The sequence below is a fragment of the Hippocampus zosterae genome, chromosome 8 (assembly GCF_025434085.1).
Source record: "Hippocampus zosterae strain Florida chromosome 8, ASM2543408v3, whole genome shotgun sequence".
NCBI lineage: Eukaryota > Metazoa > Chordata > Actinopteri > Syngnathiformes > Syngnathidae > Hippocampus > Hippocampus zosterae.
Window position 1 is genome coordinate 22,983,219 of NC_067458.1, and position 16,959 is coordinate 23,000,177.

The 16,959-nt window shown below is 46.3% G+C and overlaps 3 protein-coding genes across 4 annotated transcripts; 1 reads left to right on the forward strand and 2 right to left on the reverse strand.

The window, feature by feature from the left end:
• The first annotated feature begins 1,229 nt into the window (after positions 1-1,229).
• Positions 1,230-7,152, forward strand: LOC127605356 (glomulin-like). 2 transcript variants are annotated; one of them, XM_052072781.1, is made up of 18 exons: positions 1,230-1,649; positions 2,145-2,270; positions 2,774-2,884; positions 2,947-3,055; positions 3,126-3,360; positions 3,529-3,619; positions 3,695-3,861; positions 4,189-4,242; positions 4,327-4,357; positions 4,422-4,511; positions 5,018-5,059; positions 5,159-5,232; positions 5,318-5,402; positions 5,482-5,591; positions 5,709-5,772; positions 5,836-5,971; positions 6,382-6,476; positions 6,540-7,152. In XM_052072781.1, the coding sequence occupies exons 1-18, from the start codon at positions 1,566-1,568 to the stop codon at positions 6,696-6,698; spliced, it is 1,863 nt and encodes a 620-aa protein (XP_051928741.1). In that variant the 5' UTR covers positions 1,230-1,565; the 3' UTR covers positions 6,699-7,152. The 2 variants fall into 2 exon arrangements, with proteins under 2 accessions (XP_051928741.1, XP_051928742.1); XM_052072782.1 differs by lacking the exon at positions 1,230-1,649 and having other exon boundaries at positions 2,761-2,884.
• On the reverse strand, positions 6,631-8,705 carry LOC127605357 (protein SPO16 homolog). The gene is made up of 5 exons (XM_052072783.1): positions 8,209-8,705; positions 7,696-7,789; positions 7,402-7,564; positions 6,918-6,996; positions 6,631-6,802 (listed from the first exon to the last, which is right to left on the reverse strand). Exons 1-5 carry the CDS (start codon positions 8,266-8,268, stop codon positions 6,695-6,697), a joined length of 504 nt encoding a protein of 167 aa, XP_051928743.1. The 5' UTR covers positions 8,269-8,705; the 3' UTR covers positions 6,631-6,694.
• Positions 8,706-9,734: 1,029 nt separating this feature from the next.
• btbd8 (BTB domain containing 8) lies at positions 9,735-15,997 on the reverse strand (the record flags this gene model as incomplete). The annotated part of the gene is given in 5 exon segments (XM_052074262.1): positions 9,735-10,216; positions 13,035-13,380; positions 13,382-14,655; positions 14,740-14,898; positions 15,748-15,997. Coding segments are annotated over 5 exon segments (2,511 nt in total), but the record flags the coding sequence as incomplete, so codon positions are not given.
• Positions 15,998-16,959: the final 962 nt, after the last annotated feature.

A 16,959-nucleotide genomic window follows, 5' to 3' on the forward strand; every position in this document is an offset into this window, starting at 1 on the left:
CCAACGACGATATCATTCGAGCGATACTTCAACTACGACGCCGTACGATTCGTTGCTAGCTTGAGATTTGGCGCACACTCGACAGAGCTTTGACGAGATTTAAAAAAAAAAAAAAAGCAGCAGTGTGTCTGAAGCGGATCCCCCGGGAGAGACTCGACATGTTTTTTTTTTCTTTTTTTGGGGGGGGGGGGGGTCTTTTTTACTTGGCGAGTGGGTTCCTGGTGGTCTGCAGAGGCCTGTGAGGGAAGTGGACTGGATAAAGCATTCACTTAAAACCTGGCTCTTGCTAAAAGGTCACCTAGGAAATGCGCTTGGTGCTTTTTTTCCCTTTTTTTTTTTTGCTGCCTTTGCAATTTCCTCCCGGGACGGTGGACAACATAAGCAAAGCAAATCTTAAAAGTAGAAGGTGGATCAGGAAAAGGAGTCCATATACCGTATTTTCCGCAGTATAAGGCGGACTTTCAACATGAATGACCTATTTAAAAACTGTTTTCATATATCGGGCATTATAAGTTGTTAAAAAAAAGACGCCGACAAAATAAAATAAGTAAAATATGCTCTCTAATGAAATACTTTTGTCGATTGTAAAGGTCTATTTGTCTGATTATACACAGATGGAAAGCAAGCATAATAAAGAACAAGACAAAGTGACCCAGACTGCGGGTGTGTTTGAATTCTCCACCCTGACAGCTCTGTGAAAACAAGAGCTCAGCAAGTTTTAATTAAAAAAAGGGTCAAGCTGCACTTTTATTTGCTTTTCGTGCCGCGGCTTTTGTGCCGCGCTTTCATCGCACTGTACAGAGACGGGCGGCAGATGCTTCCCAAATCCCGTCGTTCAAACACGCATCACAGCGGCTCATTCGTGGAAAAAAATCAGGACGGCGGGGAGCTCCGTGATTGTCCTTCTATTGTTACGGAAATACAAACAAAACACGCATGAACGCCGTATGAGACGGATGAGCTGAGTCTTAGTGTCTTTTGTATTCCGTGCAATATGGTGGAAAGTGGTTTTTAATCCACAACACGTGCGCGTCTTTGTGCCGCGGCTTGTTCGTTGCATTAGCCTAAAATCAATCAATCTTGTTCCTGTCCTGTTCCATTACAACTCATTTAACAAATACAAGCAAATAACCTGACGGCTGAAATGTTTTCTACCCTATCTTGTAAGACTTTGGTAATTTTAGTATTTCGACCCCCCCACCCCCACCCCCGAGTTTTAATTTTGTTAGCTTTTTGTTGTTGTTGCTATTCTCCAGCAACATGTCACCCTCAAGAGTGCAGTCATGGAGTAACAGTGCAAACTTGTTTTCAAAATGTCCCTTTCTTGAAAACCGGAACTGTCCTTCATTGTGTCAAGTCTCGAGTGGGTCCTCGGATCCTTCCAGACACTTCCAAGCATGTTGTGTGAGCGCACGGAGTAATCCTCTTACAGCACAAAGGCAAGCTAAGAGGTTTACGTCAGGCTTTCCTCTCGCCCCTGAATCGAGGCATCGACACAGGTTTGTTCGCCGCGGTTCTGACAGTTGTGGCGGCCACACCAGCTGCTGCTGTTCCAGAATAAAGACATGGTGGTAAAAGGATTGCCTGAGAGGCCAGTGGCGAACGTGATGATGAACGAGGGGAAGGTGAACGACCTCATCCAGCGATGGGTGAGTCCACAACCTTCTCCAAAAATGTCTTGTTGTGTTAAAAAAAAAAGTCTGAACAATGGCTCAAATTCAAATCAACAACCCAATGGGAAGAAAAACAAATCATCACATATTAAATTGCAATATTGTGGAAAAGAATAATCACAATTCATTTTTAATAATATCTTTTGGCTCTAGAAAATAAAAGCCTTCTAATGACTAAAGTTGGGAGGAACAAGATGAAAATCGGGGGAGGATTCAACCAGAGTTGAATTTCAAACAAATTGGGAGCGTCAGAAGTGACTGCATGTACACGTTTCCGCCAGCAGAGGGCATCTACGGATCGCATCACTCGGAGAGGGACTTTTGGTCAACATCCACCGTATCGTTGACTTTGTACAGTTCAGTGTTTTGGGCATTTTTAAAACCAATTTTAAGAAGGCCTACACATGCAACAAATCCTCGGGTATTAATAATGACTCGAAGGTGCTGATAAAATCACGTGTCCTTTTGTAGAGAGACACTCCTGAGGAGGAGCTGACACCAGAGGACCGGCAGCATTTCAAGGACTTGGCATGTTCGTGTCTCGCTCAGGGAGACAGCGAGCGCTTGCTCGTGTTCCTTCAAGACGATAAAAATCGGGTAACTCTCACTGGCTTTGTCCACAAGTTCAACTCCAAGCTGTTCCATTTGGGGCTTCAAAATGTTACTTTAAGCTCAATCACATTTGGAATAATTTGTCAACGAGACCAAACGCACACCGTCATAAATCGTTTTCACCGTGACAACAAATGACGTCACATGCCGCCCGAGTTTGGTCACGTGACATTCGCAAACTGAGCCGTGAGCGGTCGTGATGTCATTATCAGGCGACACCAAGTCGATGAGATGGAGAAAATGGGTGGATTGTGCTGCTGAATTTATATTTCACAAAGTTGTAGACAACATTTTCGAGTTGACTTCCCCTTAAAAAAAAGTTTGAAATAATTTCAACATTTTTCCCTCTCCAAAAAACAAATGTTTACCTTTTCCACAACAATGCCTGACTCTCTAGAAAAAGAAAAGGAAAAAAAACACAACAACTTTTGTGATTAATTCTGTCTGAAATACGTTTTTAGACATGATTTATCAGTTGTTTTCTGTAGAAGATTGTCAACTCCATGGGCTGCGTCCTCTTGGCTCCTCTCATGAAGGAAGCTTTGAAGAACGAGAAGAGTTGGGACCGCATCCAGTCGGCTATCACACACGTGACCACGGTGGGTTCGAACATAAGCGTGAGAAGCGAGACAGTCGTCAACCTCTTCATCCTGTCGCGTAGACCTGCGGGCCAGACGAAGTCCTGAGGAACTTGCTGGACGTCATGGAAGATACTGATGCGCCTTCTATTTCCGAGATCCTCGTGCTAGCGGTCCCTCATCTTGAAGCAGGTAGTTTTTAATGCAGCTCTCTGGCACCACCTGCCGTATAAAATACTGAAGTGCGCTGTGCTCAAACAAGGCCTGCTGAGGTTGACGAAGGGTCGGGCGTCCTGGCTGGGCTCGGCGCTGAGGGTCCTGCACAAGCAGCTCACTCGGCTGCCGGTGCCGTACACCGAAGAGCTGGAAAAGGAGGACCAGTGGGGCCTGGGCCGCTGTTGCCATGCCTTGATCACCTTCACTAAGGCCTTCTCGGGCGAGGTGAGGAAACACGAAGATGGAGAACGCCGGGAGATGAAGACGGAGCTCCTCAACTTGTACGTTTGACAAAAAGAACTGACTTTGTGACAGCACAGGTGACTTTTCATTCAAGCTTTTTTTCCGGAAGCTGACGAGAGTAGCATTGTTTTTTTTTTTTTTTTGAGCGGGTGACCTAAAACCGTTTGCCACTAAAGGTTCAATGTGGATGTTTCTCATCCATGCAGCTGCATGAGAAGCCTCAGAGAACCTTTACTGGAGGCAACGCTGACTCCCGGGACGACAACGCCCATGTGGCTGTTTGCGTTAAACATTACGGTGAGATGCTACTTGGATAAAATTCCCTTGAAGGTTTTTTTCCTTTTTCCATGAACGTGCGTTCCCGTTGTACAGGAAACTTTAGCCGCCATCCGAGAGTCAGCGGCCGACCTCCTGTTCTTCAGTACGGTGAAGAAGAACATCCAGATGGACAAAAATCAGCTGGCCGAGTCCAAAGGCTGCCTGGCGTATCTGGTGTTTGTCAAGCAGCTGGATACAGAACGCTTCCCCATCGTGTTCAGGTGAGACTTTGGATCCCGACATGATTTTCGCGTTTCTTTGGAGTCCGCTGGGTCAAAACGCTTCATAACCGGAACACGTAAGAGGGAGCATAAAACGCTCCTTGTTTGCGTTTTAAAATATTTTCATGATGTTCAATTGTCTTCTGTCCAGTTTAATTTATTCACGTTTTTTATTTATTTTTATTTTATTAAAAATATTTGATATTTTATTTATTTACTTTGTTTCAGCCCTGGTGTTTGTTTTTCAAAGTGCTCTATAAAAAAAAAAAACGGAGTTGAGTTACATTTCGCAAGCCCGTTAAGAGTCTTTGCTGTCGTTCCCACCAGCCCTGAATTTGTCCTTCGGCGCAACCTGGAATACGTCCACCAGCTCCTCAGGAGGTACGACATCAACTCCGAATGAACGATTTGGATTCTTGGATCTTTTTCGTACGCCTAAAATTCCATCGTCTAAACTTTTGTCAGCAAAAAGGAGTCGCACGTACTCAAAGGACTGGTAAGGAAATAAGCATTTTGTCATGAGAACGACGTCGCGGGATTTGAACCGTACGGTCCTCCAGGCGCTGTTTGAAAAAAGTCTGGAGAGAACGCGGGACGACAGCTTGCTCGCCACGCTGCTGGAAGTGAAGAGTTTTTACGATGTAAAGCAGGTACGACTTTGATATTTAAATTTAGCTAATGCCTTGAGACTGTGAAAAAAAACCAAAGACAGGGGTGTCCAAACTTTTTGCCAAGGGGGCCAGATTTTATGTGGTAAAATGTCGGGGGGCCGACCTTGGCTGACATTCTTTACATTGAACAACAATATTGTTCAACAAATTTTAGTAAGCCGGTCTGTTTCACATTTCCATTTTTATTTTAATTTCAATTACTCATTTAGCCACTAGGGGGCAGCAGTACTCTATGAAACATCACTCACCAGTCTACGAGACCTCAGTCAATGCAACACGTGTTCCATTGCGATCAACCTGCGGGCCAGACGGCACTGATTTTATGACAGGGGCCGAGGACCGGATGAAATTCGACCGCGGGCCAGACTTTGGACATGTCTGCCCAAAGAAAATCAGAGCATGGATAGTTTGCTCCAATTCGGAAAAATATGTACGATTCATATTTGGGCGGCTAAATTTACACTGACAATGTCGAATGTTTTCAGAGTCTGCTGCAGGTTCTGACTGAATGTCCCATGCGACATCTGGTGAGTATTTTTTTTCCCCATAATGATCAGCTCTAATAGTGATTTTGACATCACCAAATAGCAAACCAAAATAATTTTGAGCGAATGCAATGTTTACAGAGAGAAAGTGGACTCGCCGTCCTCCAGCTCCTCATCAATAAACTCGACGCGGAAGCAAAGCACAAGCTCTTTGGGCAAGTTGTCGTTTCCAACATTGCCTCGTATATTTTGGGACACTGTGTCCTGGTTTCTATTTATTTTAAATAACAACAACAACAGAAACCTGCTAAAAACCAGCAATCATCCGGGAGTGGAAGGTTATATTGTGAAGAACATCAGACATCAAGTCGAGTTCTCCATGAAGGTGACATTCGCGACCCAGGTGAAAACCCAAAACGACACACACACGTATTGAAAAAAAATGTCCAATCGTGATGTTGTAGCCGAGCAACGCCACGAGATGGTTCCTGGGGACGGAATTTGTGTCGCTCCTGCGCTTGGCGTTGACTTTGCCTCAGGGTACGGAAACAAACGTGCTCCACCATATGGACAAGTAAGCCCCGTTTCAGAAACGACAACACTAATTAGAGTTACACAACTTAAAATGTCGATGCAAAAAAAAAATTAAAATTAAAACGCCTTTTCCTTGTGTGTGTTTGTGTTCATCCAGGATCATGGAGAGCCTGAACCTCCTGCGCTATCTTCTCATCCGGGACAAACCGTTGAGGAGCAATGTAGGTCACCCCGGATTGGATGTCCTCGTCCACCTGCCCGATTATCGTCTCTTCTATTCGCAGGCGGACATTTGGGAAGGAGTGTGCGGCATCAAGGAGGAGTACACCAAAATGCTCCGCGTGTGCATCAGCATGTCAAGATCTTTTTACACGGGCGAGCTGAACGAGCTGAGAGATGAGCACAAACTTAAAGCCAGAGGTAAAGGCGCACACGCCCGGAGAGTCGGGACTGGTCAACGGCAACTTTGAATGGGAGATATTTTGGAGGCTGACTTCAAAAACGCTTTTTAGTTTTAGTTTTTGAGATATTTCCATTAAAAAAATGTGTAAATGTGACCACTAAACTGCGTAATACGAATTTAGAGACTTAATGGTGATTACACTAATCACCTCTCTATGAGCTCTGTGACTGACTGGCGACCAGTTGCGGGTGTGGTCTACCTTCTGCCCAAAGACAGCTGGGATAGGCTCCAGCATGACCCTGTTCAGGATAAGTGGTGTTGTATTTTTGTATTTGTATTTTATATTTTTGTAAGACTACACTACAACTCCCCCCGCCCCTCACATTGCTTCATTTATTTCTACTTGCTTGCCGTTTCTGCCCTCTAGCGGCCAGAGCGGCAACCTGCACCCGCACACACCTTCAAAGTCAGCCAGTCAAGCGAGACACGATGTCGAAAATGTCCCCGGAAGTGCGGCACCAGGTAAACCGCACAGACTCATATCACCAATCCTACGACATCGTTTCACTCTGAACCGTATCTCAGGTTCTGCAGAGCGCTCTCGTGACCTTTGACCTGATGGAGAGCCTCATTGCGCGCACGGAGGAGATCGCCGCGGAAAAGAACCACGACATGCTCGACGCCAGCGCTTTATTTTGTTTGAATGAACAAAAACAAAAAAGTTTGACACACGCTGGTGATTAGCTGAGCTTCTTCAGCATGTCCCACACGGGGCTTCTCTCGACGATGTGAGTTTTGGCCAGAGACATCCTGTGCCGGATGCGATCTACGTGAGGCTTGCTTGTGGCCTCCGGTGGGGTCGGGGGGGGGGGGGGGGGGGTATATACACAATTAACTCACATAGCAGGAGTTGAATATGGAGAAGCAAAAAAAAAGTGGAACAAAGTGGAATCGCAGCCTTACCTTTGCAATGGTCAGCATTCCTTTAAGAATTTCGCTGTTGTTTCGCACAGGCAAGATGCGGAGATTACTGCTGAAGAATCTGGGGGAAAAAAAATAGAGCAAAAAAGTCCAACTTCTGAAGTGAGATTGATGGAATAAAACATTTCATACATGTACAGCATGGTGGTATAATAGTCGTTGAAACCTTTACAGGATATGCAACTTTGATTTTAATAAATTAAGTGCTGCCTTGGAAGCGACTTTTAAAATGCTTATCTGCGTTTGTTACCTTTAATTTTACACCCCAGCACTGAGGTTTGAAACAATATTTTGAAACTTTTATCTTTGCCTGAAGCCCTAACTCTTGAAATTTTGAAATGCTACTCCTTGCTTGAATTCCTCACCTTTGCTTCAAACCCTAATTTGTAGCATTAACCTTTGAACCCTAATATGAATACCAACTCTAACTTTGTCTTGAAACCAGAACCGTGGCTGTTTATAATACTTTTCCTGGATGAGTGAGAGCATGTCCAGTTGTCGTTTGCCGTTGAAAGGAGCGTACAGCAGCACAAAACTATTCCGGTGGACCCGCACAAATTTTTGGATTTGCTCGATAAGGCCCGGCTCGTCTCGTACACTTTCAGGCTCCACCAGTTTGAAAGCAGTACCTACACATGCAAGACATGACTGCAATTAGCACAAGACCATTTTACATTTATTACAAATAAAATAACGTGACAGAAAAAAATAGATTTTACTCTTGTTTGGGTAAATAACGAGCGATTAGACATTGTTTTACCAGACAGAGGAAAAATGAAGGAGCCACACTCCACACTGTCTGACAGTCGGATTCTGTGCTGTTGAGCTTGGAGCATCCGGATGGTTTCATGGCTCTGAAAAAAAAAAGTTGGATGAAAACGTGTGGTTTTACACAAGGAATTGAATCTCGTAACTTCAACTCACGAAAAGTGGTCGTCGCAATTTGTAAAATGACCTTTTTTGCAGGGAGTCATCATCAGACTCCCAAGTTTAATCTGTTTATCTACATGAGGTAGGAAAAGTACTCACATCCTGTACTTAAGTAGAATTACAGACATTGTACTCGAATTAGAAAAATAAAAGAGAACCATTTACTTCAATTAAAAAGGCATACACATAAAGGTATATATATATCCCTTTTAACTGGAAGGAATTAAAGTAAAGAAATGTTGTAAATATCCACTTAAAGCACATATATCAGAAAGTATATCGATTATTTATAACGCAATGGTTATTTTGCCGTAACCGGCAACTCTAAGCGTTAACTGCTAACCTGCAGTGACGTGCTAATGATGATAGTTGTTGTCCACCTCATTTCCCCGTCAGCCGCCATCACCAAAAGAGATATGAAGGTAATTTTGACAAACTAAAATAAAAATATCCAACAAAAGTCTTCGTTATATATTTTTTTTAGCTTTTTGCCGCCTCCGCGTCAGCCAGTTAGCTGTCTAGCTAGCTGCTAGTTAGTTAGCTTGTCTCCGGTTGAATAAATTAAAAGCTGATGGAAGGTGTTAAAAATGTAATTTAAACTTGACAACACCAGTCTGTCACTACGACGAGTGTCCGGTCACTTCTCCCAGTTGTGTGTCGAATCAAGACGTCGTTATTCAATTTTGGGGTTTGATTTGTTACTTGTGTAAGCTTATGTTAAATTATTAATTATTTTAATTTTATATTTGAGCATTGTATTCTTTTGTGTTATAGTTACCAAGGTTATATTTCGTTTAATAATTGCTTAAACAAGTTTATGTTCATATTATCTGATTGGTTAAGGAAACCAGGAAGTGTTTTGTGTTTCCGGGAAGGAGGTGTGTTCTTCTTCGTTCGTTCGGAGGTGCAGACGGGGGAAAATAAAAAGCTGCCTTCAAAGGATTCCATCTCTCCTTTTGCCCATTTTTAAAGTAGATCTATCCACTACGAAACAGCGAACCCCTCAACTTACACTTGGTTTAACATTAGCTAACGGCGATCACTTCCCTCGTTCATATTTCGGGGTGGGGGGGTTAAATGACAAAAAGCTGTTGGAATGTCAAAAATATCCCCAAAGATTTTTACGAAACGATGAGCTGTACTTTCAAATTTTAAATTAGGTGTTTTCTTGTGTGTCCCTGCTACCCACCGCTAAACATCGCCAGTTTGCTTTTAATTTGTAAAAGCCAACCGGAAAACGTTATCAGCACTGTGACTTTCCCCGTTTCGTCTTTCGCCAAGATTGTTTGTGCCACCTACCAACTATCTACGTACACTCACTTGGCTTGTCTGGATTTGTGTAATTTTTTTAGGGTTAAAAGTCGTCTCTACTTGAATACAACTAAGTATACCTATTTTCTACAACAACTGCTAGTTAATTTTTGACTGTTGTGTCGACAATGCATTTCCCCCCCCACAGTGAGTATTATATCTTAGTGTTTTGTGTGTGCCTTGGCCAAATAATCAATTTCAACGCTAGATAAACACACGTCTTTATTTTGGTAATATGACACAAAATGCAGAGGCTGTAGCCAACGATAGTTTCTTAAAGGTATCCAATAGAACACAGAATGATCAAGAGAATGGGCGAGTGTGTACATAGATTGATTAATAGATTAAAAAAACAAAACAAAATTATTTGTTCAGTCTCTTAGTGCGGCCCTGTAGCAAATATCCCAAGGACTGGTGGTCTAGAACTGCTGCACTAGAAGACTTGAATGAGAGAGTTGTTGTTTTTGTACCCAGAACAGACTTGTAAAGGAACAATTGTTTTTTTATTGAGAATAAATTGGGACCAAGACGTAACGTGATTTTCGCATGTGTGGCGAGTCAGTGGTGTGTTTCCAGTTCCACGATGGTCCACTCCCCTTGTGGCGAGGCGGCGTCTTCCGGGGAGAAGCTGGTCACCGTGATGCTGGTGGACGAGTCCTCCATGGGCGAGATGAGTTCCGCCCAGCGCTTGAAGGTCTCCCTTTCCGGGGACAGGAAGGCCCTGGCATCCAGACAGTCCCGTGACAAGGACAGCGTCTGCTTGATCAGGTACTGTGCCAGGTTCAGTTCTTCGGGCACCGGGTTGATCACTCCCAGATTGGACTCCTGGTCCGAGAGGAGCTGCCTGAGCAGGCTCCAGTCCCGCTCGGCAAACTCGCTGCCTTTGTCCTCAGTGTTTCCTTGTCTGGATCTGTCCTTGTCCGAGCGGCGCGCAAAAGTGTCGCCCGTGTCCGTCTCGTAAATGGGGGAGAGGGCTTTGTTGGACGGCGTCCGCTCGCGTTTGCCGCCGCCTAGATCCAATCTGTCACAAGCAATGTCGCCTAAAAACAATTGACAATATTGCAAAATGACAAACTGAATCACAGCCCCGTGCATCTTTTTCTTTGTGAACATTTCTCAGACAAATGACACAGAAATAACAATAATTGTTGCTTGGGAGCTGCAGGGTTTCAAGTCGGAAGTAGTAGCTTTAATGCAGGGGTATCCAAACACTTTTCCAACACACAATTCTTCCCCAAAAAACTCCCAACAGCATTATTAATTTCGGTCTGGTGATTCGTACGTTCTCTCTCACTTAACTCATTCACTACCATTGACGGCGATAGACGTCAGAGATCCATTTTTAACAGATAAGTTAAGATACGGTCATCCTGCACAAAACCCCAAAGGGTCAATTCAAGTGTTGAGGCAGCACACAGTCAAGTGTAGAGTTCTCAATAATGTTCGTGGGTCAATCTGACCCGCTGTAACGTGTAATAAATTAAAAAATGTTACGCAACGTAATGCAATGTTTTTAATTTAATTTTTAATTTAAAAACATTGCACATCACTGAAGAACACACAAAATTTAATCAATTTATTATTTTTTTCTGTTTGAGATTTAATTTGACCCGCAACATGACAGAGGGTTGAATTCATTTACAATACAGATGCGGCCGAAGCATTTCCGACAGGGACAGAGCAAAACAATTTTTTCCATGTTTGTTTTAAAGCCTTGTTTGCGTAATCACGTTAATTGTTTTAAACAAATGGGAAACACCGAGCGTTTGCCTTTCTATGTTAATTTGTGCGACTAAAAGTATTCGTACAGAGCAGACGTATGGGAATGCAGTACGAGTTTCTTTTTTTTTCTTCCGACTGCTAACACACTTTGGCGAACCCTCGAGCCACATGCTGCTTCGCCGAGACATTATTAGTTGACCCGATATAGCAATTTGTTCTGACAATGGTCCATCATATTGCAACAATCAAAGATTTTATTTATAGACGGCGACATGAGCCAGTCAAGGAAAAAAGGCATAAAATGGCCCCTGGGCCGAATTTTGGACACCCCTGCTTTAACAGCAGCTTTGACAGCAAAAACAACACTTTTCAATGCGTCTTTTTTTTTTTTTTTTAATCCACATGCCCAAACAAAGCAAGAAGCCATGCGTCGTACGGAACTCGCGTGTGTGTTTGTGTGTGTCACAAAATCTAAAATCGTACCAGTTTGCGTAGATATTCTTCTCAATGGCAAACTGTTGTAGGTTTTTTTCTTGGGGGGGGGGGGCAGGGGTGAGGAACAGAAAGGAAGGACAAAATGTACGAAACAAGAGGAACGTTGCGCCGGCAAAAGCAAACAGCAACATTGTTTGTCGTCGTCAAGCATCCGGACACGAGTCAACGGGGGACAACAGAAGATAAAATAAAACAAAGAAAATGGATGTCGGGGAAAGCAGCAGCAGCATGCATGTGTGAGGTGACAAAATAAGAACATCAAAAACGAAACAAAAGACAACTTGATGCACAAAAAAAAAAAGAACAACCAGGAGATTCCCCGCCCAAAAATTATTAGGCTAACTTTTTGTTAGCGTCACTTGCTACACAATTTAAAATAAAAACATATATATTTTTTTTAAATACAAAAAAATATAAGTTATCACGTATAGCATTTTAACAAAACAACAAAAACAACCCAACAACAGTTTATTTTGTTGGATATTATACCGGAACTACACGGCAGTATTCAGAAGAAATACAGTTAAAATATTGATTTTTAAAAAAAAGCACCTGTCAATCATCTTTAGGCATCTTTCATGTTCACAGATTGGACGCTTTTCGATAAATTGCCAATTTTTAAAAAAAATTGTGACTTTGAAGCTACAGTTGCTGATCTTTTTATGAAGTATAATTATTATGATTATTCGTACGTTATCCAGCTGGTGTCATGTTAAAATTCTGTCATGACCTCGTAAGCCTTGGCAGAGGTTCCCACGCGTTGCTCGTGATTTTAAAAAACAAACCAACAAAAAAAAACAATACTCCACCAAACACTCCGTCCATAAACAGACGTCGAGAGAAGTGTCGCTTGGCAGCTTTTCGCTTGCGTTTGGCCACCAAAATAGCCAGAGCGGCATTTGCGATATGTTAAAAATACTGCGAGGCGGCCCGGTAGTCCAGTGGTTAGCACGTCGGCTTCACAGTGCAGAGGTACCGGGTTCGATTCCAGCTCTGGTCTCCCTGTGTGGAGTTTGCATGTTCTCCCCGTGCCTGCGTGGGTTTTCTCCGGGTGCTCCGGTTTCCGCCCACATTCCAAAAACATGCATGGCAGGCTGATTGGACGCTCTAAATTGTCCCTAGGTGTGAATGTGAGCGTGGATGGTTGTTCGTCTCTGTGTGCCCTGCGATTGGCTGGCAACTGATCCAGGGTGTCCCCCGCCTACTGCCCGAAGACGGCTGGGATCGGCTCCAGCACCCCCCGCGACCCTAGTGAGGATCAAGCGGTTCAGAAAATGGATGGATGGATAAAAATACTGCACGCGGCAACCTCAGGGGTGGAAATGTGGAGCGCTGTATGAAATCCAGCACAAAAATAAAATGTTTGTGTGTATGTAAAAGTGCTTTTTGTTGGGGTTGTTTTTAATGAAAGGATCCATTGCCCTGCGGGTCTTCACCGGGGTCTGACTCAGGATATCGATGTTGCAAATTCAAATGCTGATTTGAATTTGAATCGGAATGTCCGAGGTGGTAATATCCTTCTTTTTACATAAGCGATGGCAGGTACAGTGTAGGGATCAGGACTAGGAGTCAGGCCCAGAAAAAATGGTTTTAGGGGTGCTTGAGGGGGATCAGGTTTAGAGTCCATATATCATACATTACCTGCTGGAGACTGTGCAGTACGTGTGGGCGTGTCCCCCGTCACGCGTGGCTCATTTAAGTCTAGGTGCAAGTCGGCCTTCTTGGTTCCGTTGGCGTAAGGTTGCCGCAGGTCCAGGTGACACGGCCGCTCCTGGGGCGGGGGGTTCCCGGTGTCGTCGACGCTCGGCGGAAGCGGGCCGGTCCCTCGGCTTTGCTGACTTTCCGTTGGGGATTCTGGAGGCCTTTCTTGGGGGTCCTCACCTTGCTCCTGGCGCGCCGTTCCCGAATGTTGGCAGGGGTTGGGTGAGCGGGAAGGGCCGCAGTGGGATTGCGGAGTGACCGAGTCCGATTCGAAAACGTCACACGGGGGTGGCGGCGTCGTCGGGGTCTTGAGGGGTCTGGGCGCCGCATTCCTCCGAGCCCAACTCCTCACACTCATCCACGGAGAGCAAAACGGATCGGCGGAAATTGGAAGTCGACTGAAAGTCGGGTTGCTCGTGGTCCTGGTCCGCGGCGCCATCGTCGAAGGCCAGGTTGACGATGCCTTGAAATGGCGGCGAGGGTTCTGTCGGACCCTGACTGGGGACCACCTCCACTTCGGACCTCTCCTCCTCCGTCTCCTCCTCTTCCTCCTCCTCCTCCTCGGACGTCTGGTGCTCCGGGACGCTGGATGTCGTCTCGGCGGACACTAAGCGTTGCTTTTGCAACAGCGACCGGGGACGCGGCCTCGCGCCTTCTTCCTCGCTGGTGGTCTCCACCTCACGGCCGCGCAGCCGGACCTCCACCCTCAACCCGGCGCCGGCCTCGTACATCTTGATTTCCTCGGGTGTGCTCGTGTCGCTGCTGCTGCGCCCCAGGAAGTCATGGCAGCGCATGGTGCCGCACTTGGACACCCCTCGTTCGTTGAAGCAGTCGTCGTCTTGCGAGCCGCCCGCGTCATAGTCCTCCGAGCAGGGCTTGATGTCATCCGAGGAGGTGGAGTGCGTGCTGCCCGTCTCGGACGCGGGGCTGATCTGCGCGTGGATGCCGCTCCAGGAGTCCTCCAAGGGAGTGCCGGTGCTTCCCACGCTGCACGGAGTGTCTCCGGGGGTACTCGGAGACCGAACACCCGTGAGGTTTTCAGTCTTTTTCACCGACGCGATGGATCTGACCGCTTGCGGCGCTACGCTAGGCTCTTCTGCTCCATTTGTCGCCTGTTTCTCAGTCTTCTGGACTCCGGAAGTACAAGTTGAGTCCAGATGGAGGCTGAGGGAATCTTGGTCCTGGCTTGGCTGCGGCGCCGCTAGCTCCTCAGAGCCAGCAAGTCCGGCGCTTCCACTCTGTTCCCCTTCGGTTTTACAGTCTAAACTTTTACCGTTCTCCTTAGCCTCCAGGCCTTTAGTACTTCGAATGGACGCTCCGCATTTTGGCGGTGCTCTCTCAGTTTCGGTGGTACTTTTAAGCTTTTGTGCCGACTTGCTTAAGGGTAGCTTCGGTGGTGGAGTAGATACTTTGGTTGATTTCGAAAAGGACTTGGTGCAGTTTCCGGTTAGGACCTTTTCGGCGGTTTCCCCGTTTGGTTTGGTCGGTGCGGAGGCTCTCGAGCCGTCGGAATCCTTCCTGGGCAAAGTCTGCTTTTTCCCAAACGCTCCGTGCTTGGCGACTAAAGCACAAAAAGAACAGGGGGGTGTTCAAAAGACATTTAGAGTCAAAACGAGAGATAAGTTAGGAGAGCAAAAAGTCTGACCGTGGTTGTCTTGGATTCCTTTGCCTTTGGTGTCCGTTTTTGCTACAGGCTTGACTTTGACGCCTTCTTTGACCCTGGATCTGCTGACGGGACTTGCCGAGTCCGTTTTGGCGAGTGGCGGTTTGTACAGCGGCTTGGCCTGCTGTTTGGGTTTGGCTCCTGGAACACGGTCATAAACCATAAGTGCGGAGGACAAAAGCTTGACAGTCGCCTTTCGTCTGCTCTGCCACCCCGATACCGATAGCGTAGCCAGCGACAAGCTCAAAAGATCCGCAGTTCAAAGTCAGCGGTTAAGAGATAGCAGTTAGAGTTAGCCGAGTTCGGGGTTACGGTTAGTTGTTTCGCCTGTCCCTGATCCCCGGAGTCAAATATTGAATTTAACGTACAACAACAGCTCGCATGGGGATTAACTCTCTGTTCCGAGGTTAGCGTTCTGAGTATCGGTGGACTAGCGGTTGAGGCTGAAGCGTTGAAAGTTAGTTGCTCGGGTTTAAAATGTTGCAATCCAAACAAATCAAACATTGACCAGAGTCCCAGGACGGATTCCGTTTAGCCTCGGAGCTTTCACTTTTTGTCTTCTAAGTGCTTGAGTACAGAAGGGTTTGAACAACGCCGTTGGTGATGACATCCGGATTAAGCGGCCCTTCGAAAACCACAAAAGCGCAAAGTGCTCGGTTGACCCCAACAACCCCCCAACCCCGTAGCTCCACTCAACCCCCGGAGTCCCCGCAGTCTGGCAGCAGCTGTGCAGGGGCTTAGACGTCTGCGGTTGAGCAGCTGCGGCACATTGGCAGCAGCCAGAGCGCGTTTTATCTCGGCTTGTCTAGACGCTGCAGTGACATGACTTCTGACGAGTCTTTCAGCAGACGCTGGGGACTCACGTCAGACTTAAGTCCCTAATTTTAGGACATGGGACTTGGTTGTCTGAGACTTAACGAAAACTCCATTTCAATTGATTTCTCACCTCTGTCATTCCGTCCCAATGATTTCAAGATATCAAGTAAGCACCTGGAATGGAGGCAGTGCCGTTTCTAGGGCCCCCGCCCCCGCCGCCGCCGCCGTTTTCTGGCGAGACGCCACCCGACGTGGATGAGGCGGCTCGTTGCGCAGAGCCTCTGGGAGCTCTTGCCGTGCAGCTAGGAGGGGAGGTCTTCGGTCTGGTCCCAGGATTGACCTTCTTCTCAGTCTCCTTCGCCACACGGGGGCGCGCCGGACCGCCAACATCCCGCCCGACTCCCGCGGCTCCGGCGGTGCCGTTCACAACCGGCGTCCCGGTCAGCAAAGTCGTCTTTGGCTTTGCCGCCGAGCTCCGCTCTCCAGGCTTCTTGGTCGTCTTCCGATTGGAGTTTTGTCCATCTCCTGATTTGTGAGTGGTCGTCAGCGCGTCTGACTTCATGGCGGGAAGAGGAATCTACACGCTCAGACGCTCTCGAACTCAGGAGACGGAGAACATCTTCCGAGGCGCCTCCTTCTGCTCAAAGACACATAGAACTGTGTGAGTACAATACGGTGTACCGCGAGCGGTCTCGAGTTTTGGGACCGCAGGAAAACCATTGAAAACTTTGACATCCGTATCAATTTTATATTCACTCAAAAAGATGAGAAATGTTACCATATGGATTACGGTAATATTTCGACCCCCAGCATGGCTCCATGCTCGAGACATGCTGACAACGCAAAGTTCAAATTTAAGGCGATCGGTTACGTAGTTGAACACGGAAATAGAGCAGCGGCAAGAGAGGTCAATGTTCTAACTTGCTCTTGCTTATTCAGTAGGTTTTACTGACTCTGATCGTTCTGTTGGCGTTTCATTGAGTGTGGCTCCATCTAGTGGATGCAATGTAGATTGCATCTTATAACGCGGTATGCACAATGTATGAAAAAAAGGAAATGAAAAATAGGCCATTCATTGAAGGTGCGCCTCATAATGCAGTGCGCCTTATAGTGTGGAAAATACGGTAATTGGCGACTTCACTTTGTCAAGAAACGTTTGGGATAATAACCATGTCATAAACACCAAAGAAAGCCCAAGTTCACGCTATGGAGTGCTATGTTTAGTCATGAAGTGCCCGCTGCGTTTCTGATACTCGACAAGGATCAATAAAGCGGAGCTCTCAATCCCGCCTGATCCGCACGTCCGCGGGGCGTCTCAGCGGCACATCTGCCGCTCATTCCAAGCTGATGCGCTCAAGCTGGCTCTGCCATTTGTGTCACGTGGCA

Excerpts from the sequence above, each read along its gene's own strand:
- LOC127605357 (XM_052072783.1), bottom strand. The coding sequence starts at position 8,268 with ATGGCGGCTGACGGGGAAATGAGGTGGACAACAACTATCATCATTAGC. Across the intron at positions 7,790-8,208 it reads TCATTAGCACGTCACTGCAG|AGCCATGAAACCATCCGGAT; the intron begins GTTAGCAGTTAA and ends TTTTTTTTTCAG. Across the intron at positions 6,803-6,917 it reads GAATGCTGACCATTGCAAAG|GCCACAAGCAAGCCTCACGT; the intron begins GTAAGGCTGCGA and ends ACCCCACCGGAG.
- LOC127605356 (XM_052072781.1), top strand. The coding sequence starts at position 1,566 with ATGGTGGTAAAAGGATTGCCTGAGAGGCCAGTGGCGAACGTGATGATG. Across the intron at positions 3,361-3,528 it reads AAGACGGAGCTCCTCAACTT|CTGCATGAGAAGCCTCAGAG; the intron begins GTACGTTTGACA and ends TCATCCATGCAG. Across the intron at positions 3,620-3,694 it reads TGTTTGCGTTAAACATTACG|GAAACTTTAGCCGCCATCCG; the intron begins GTGAGATGCTAC and ends CCCGTTGTACAG.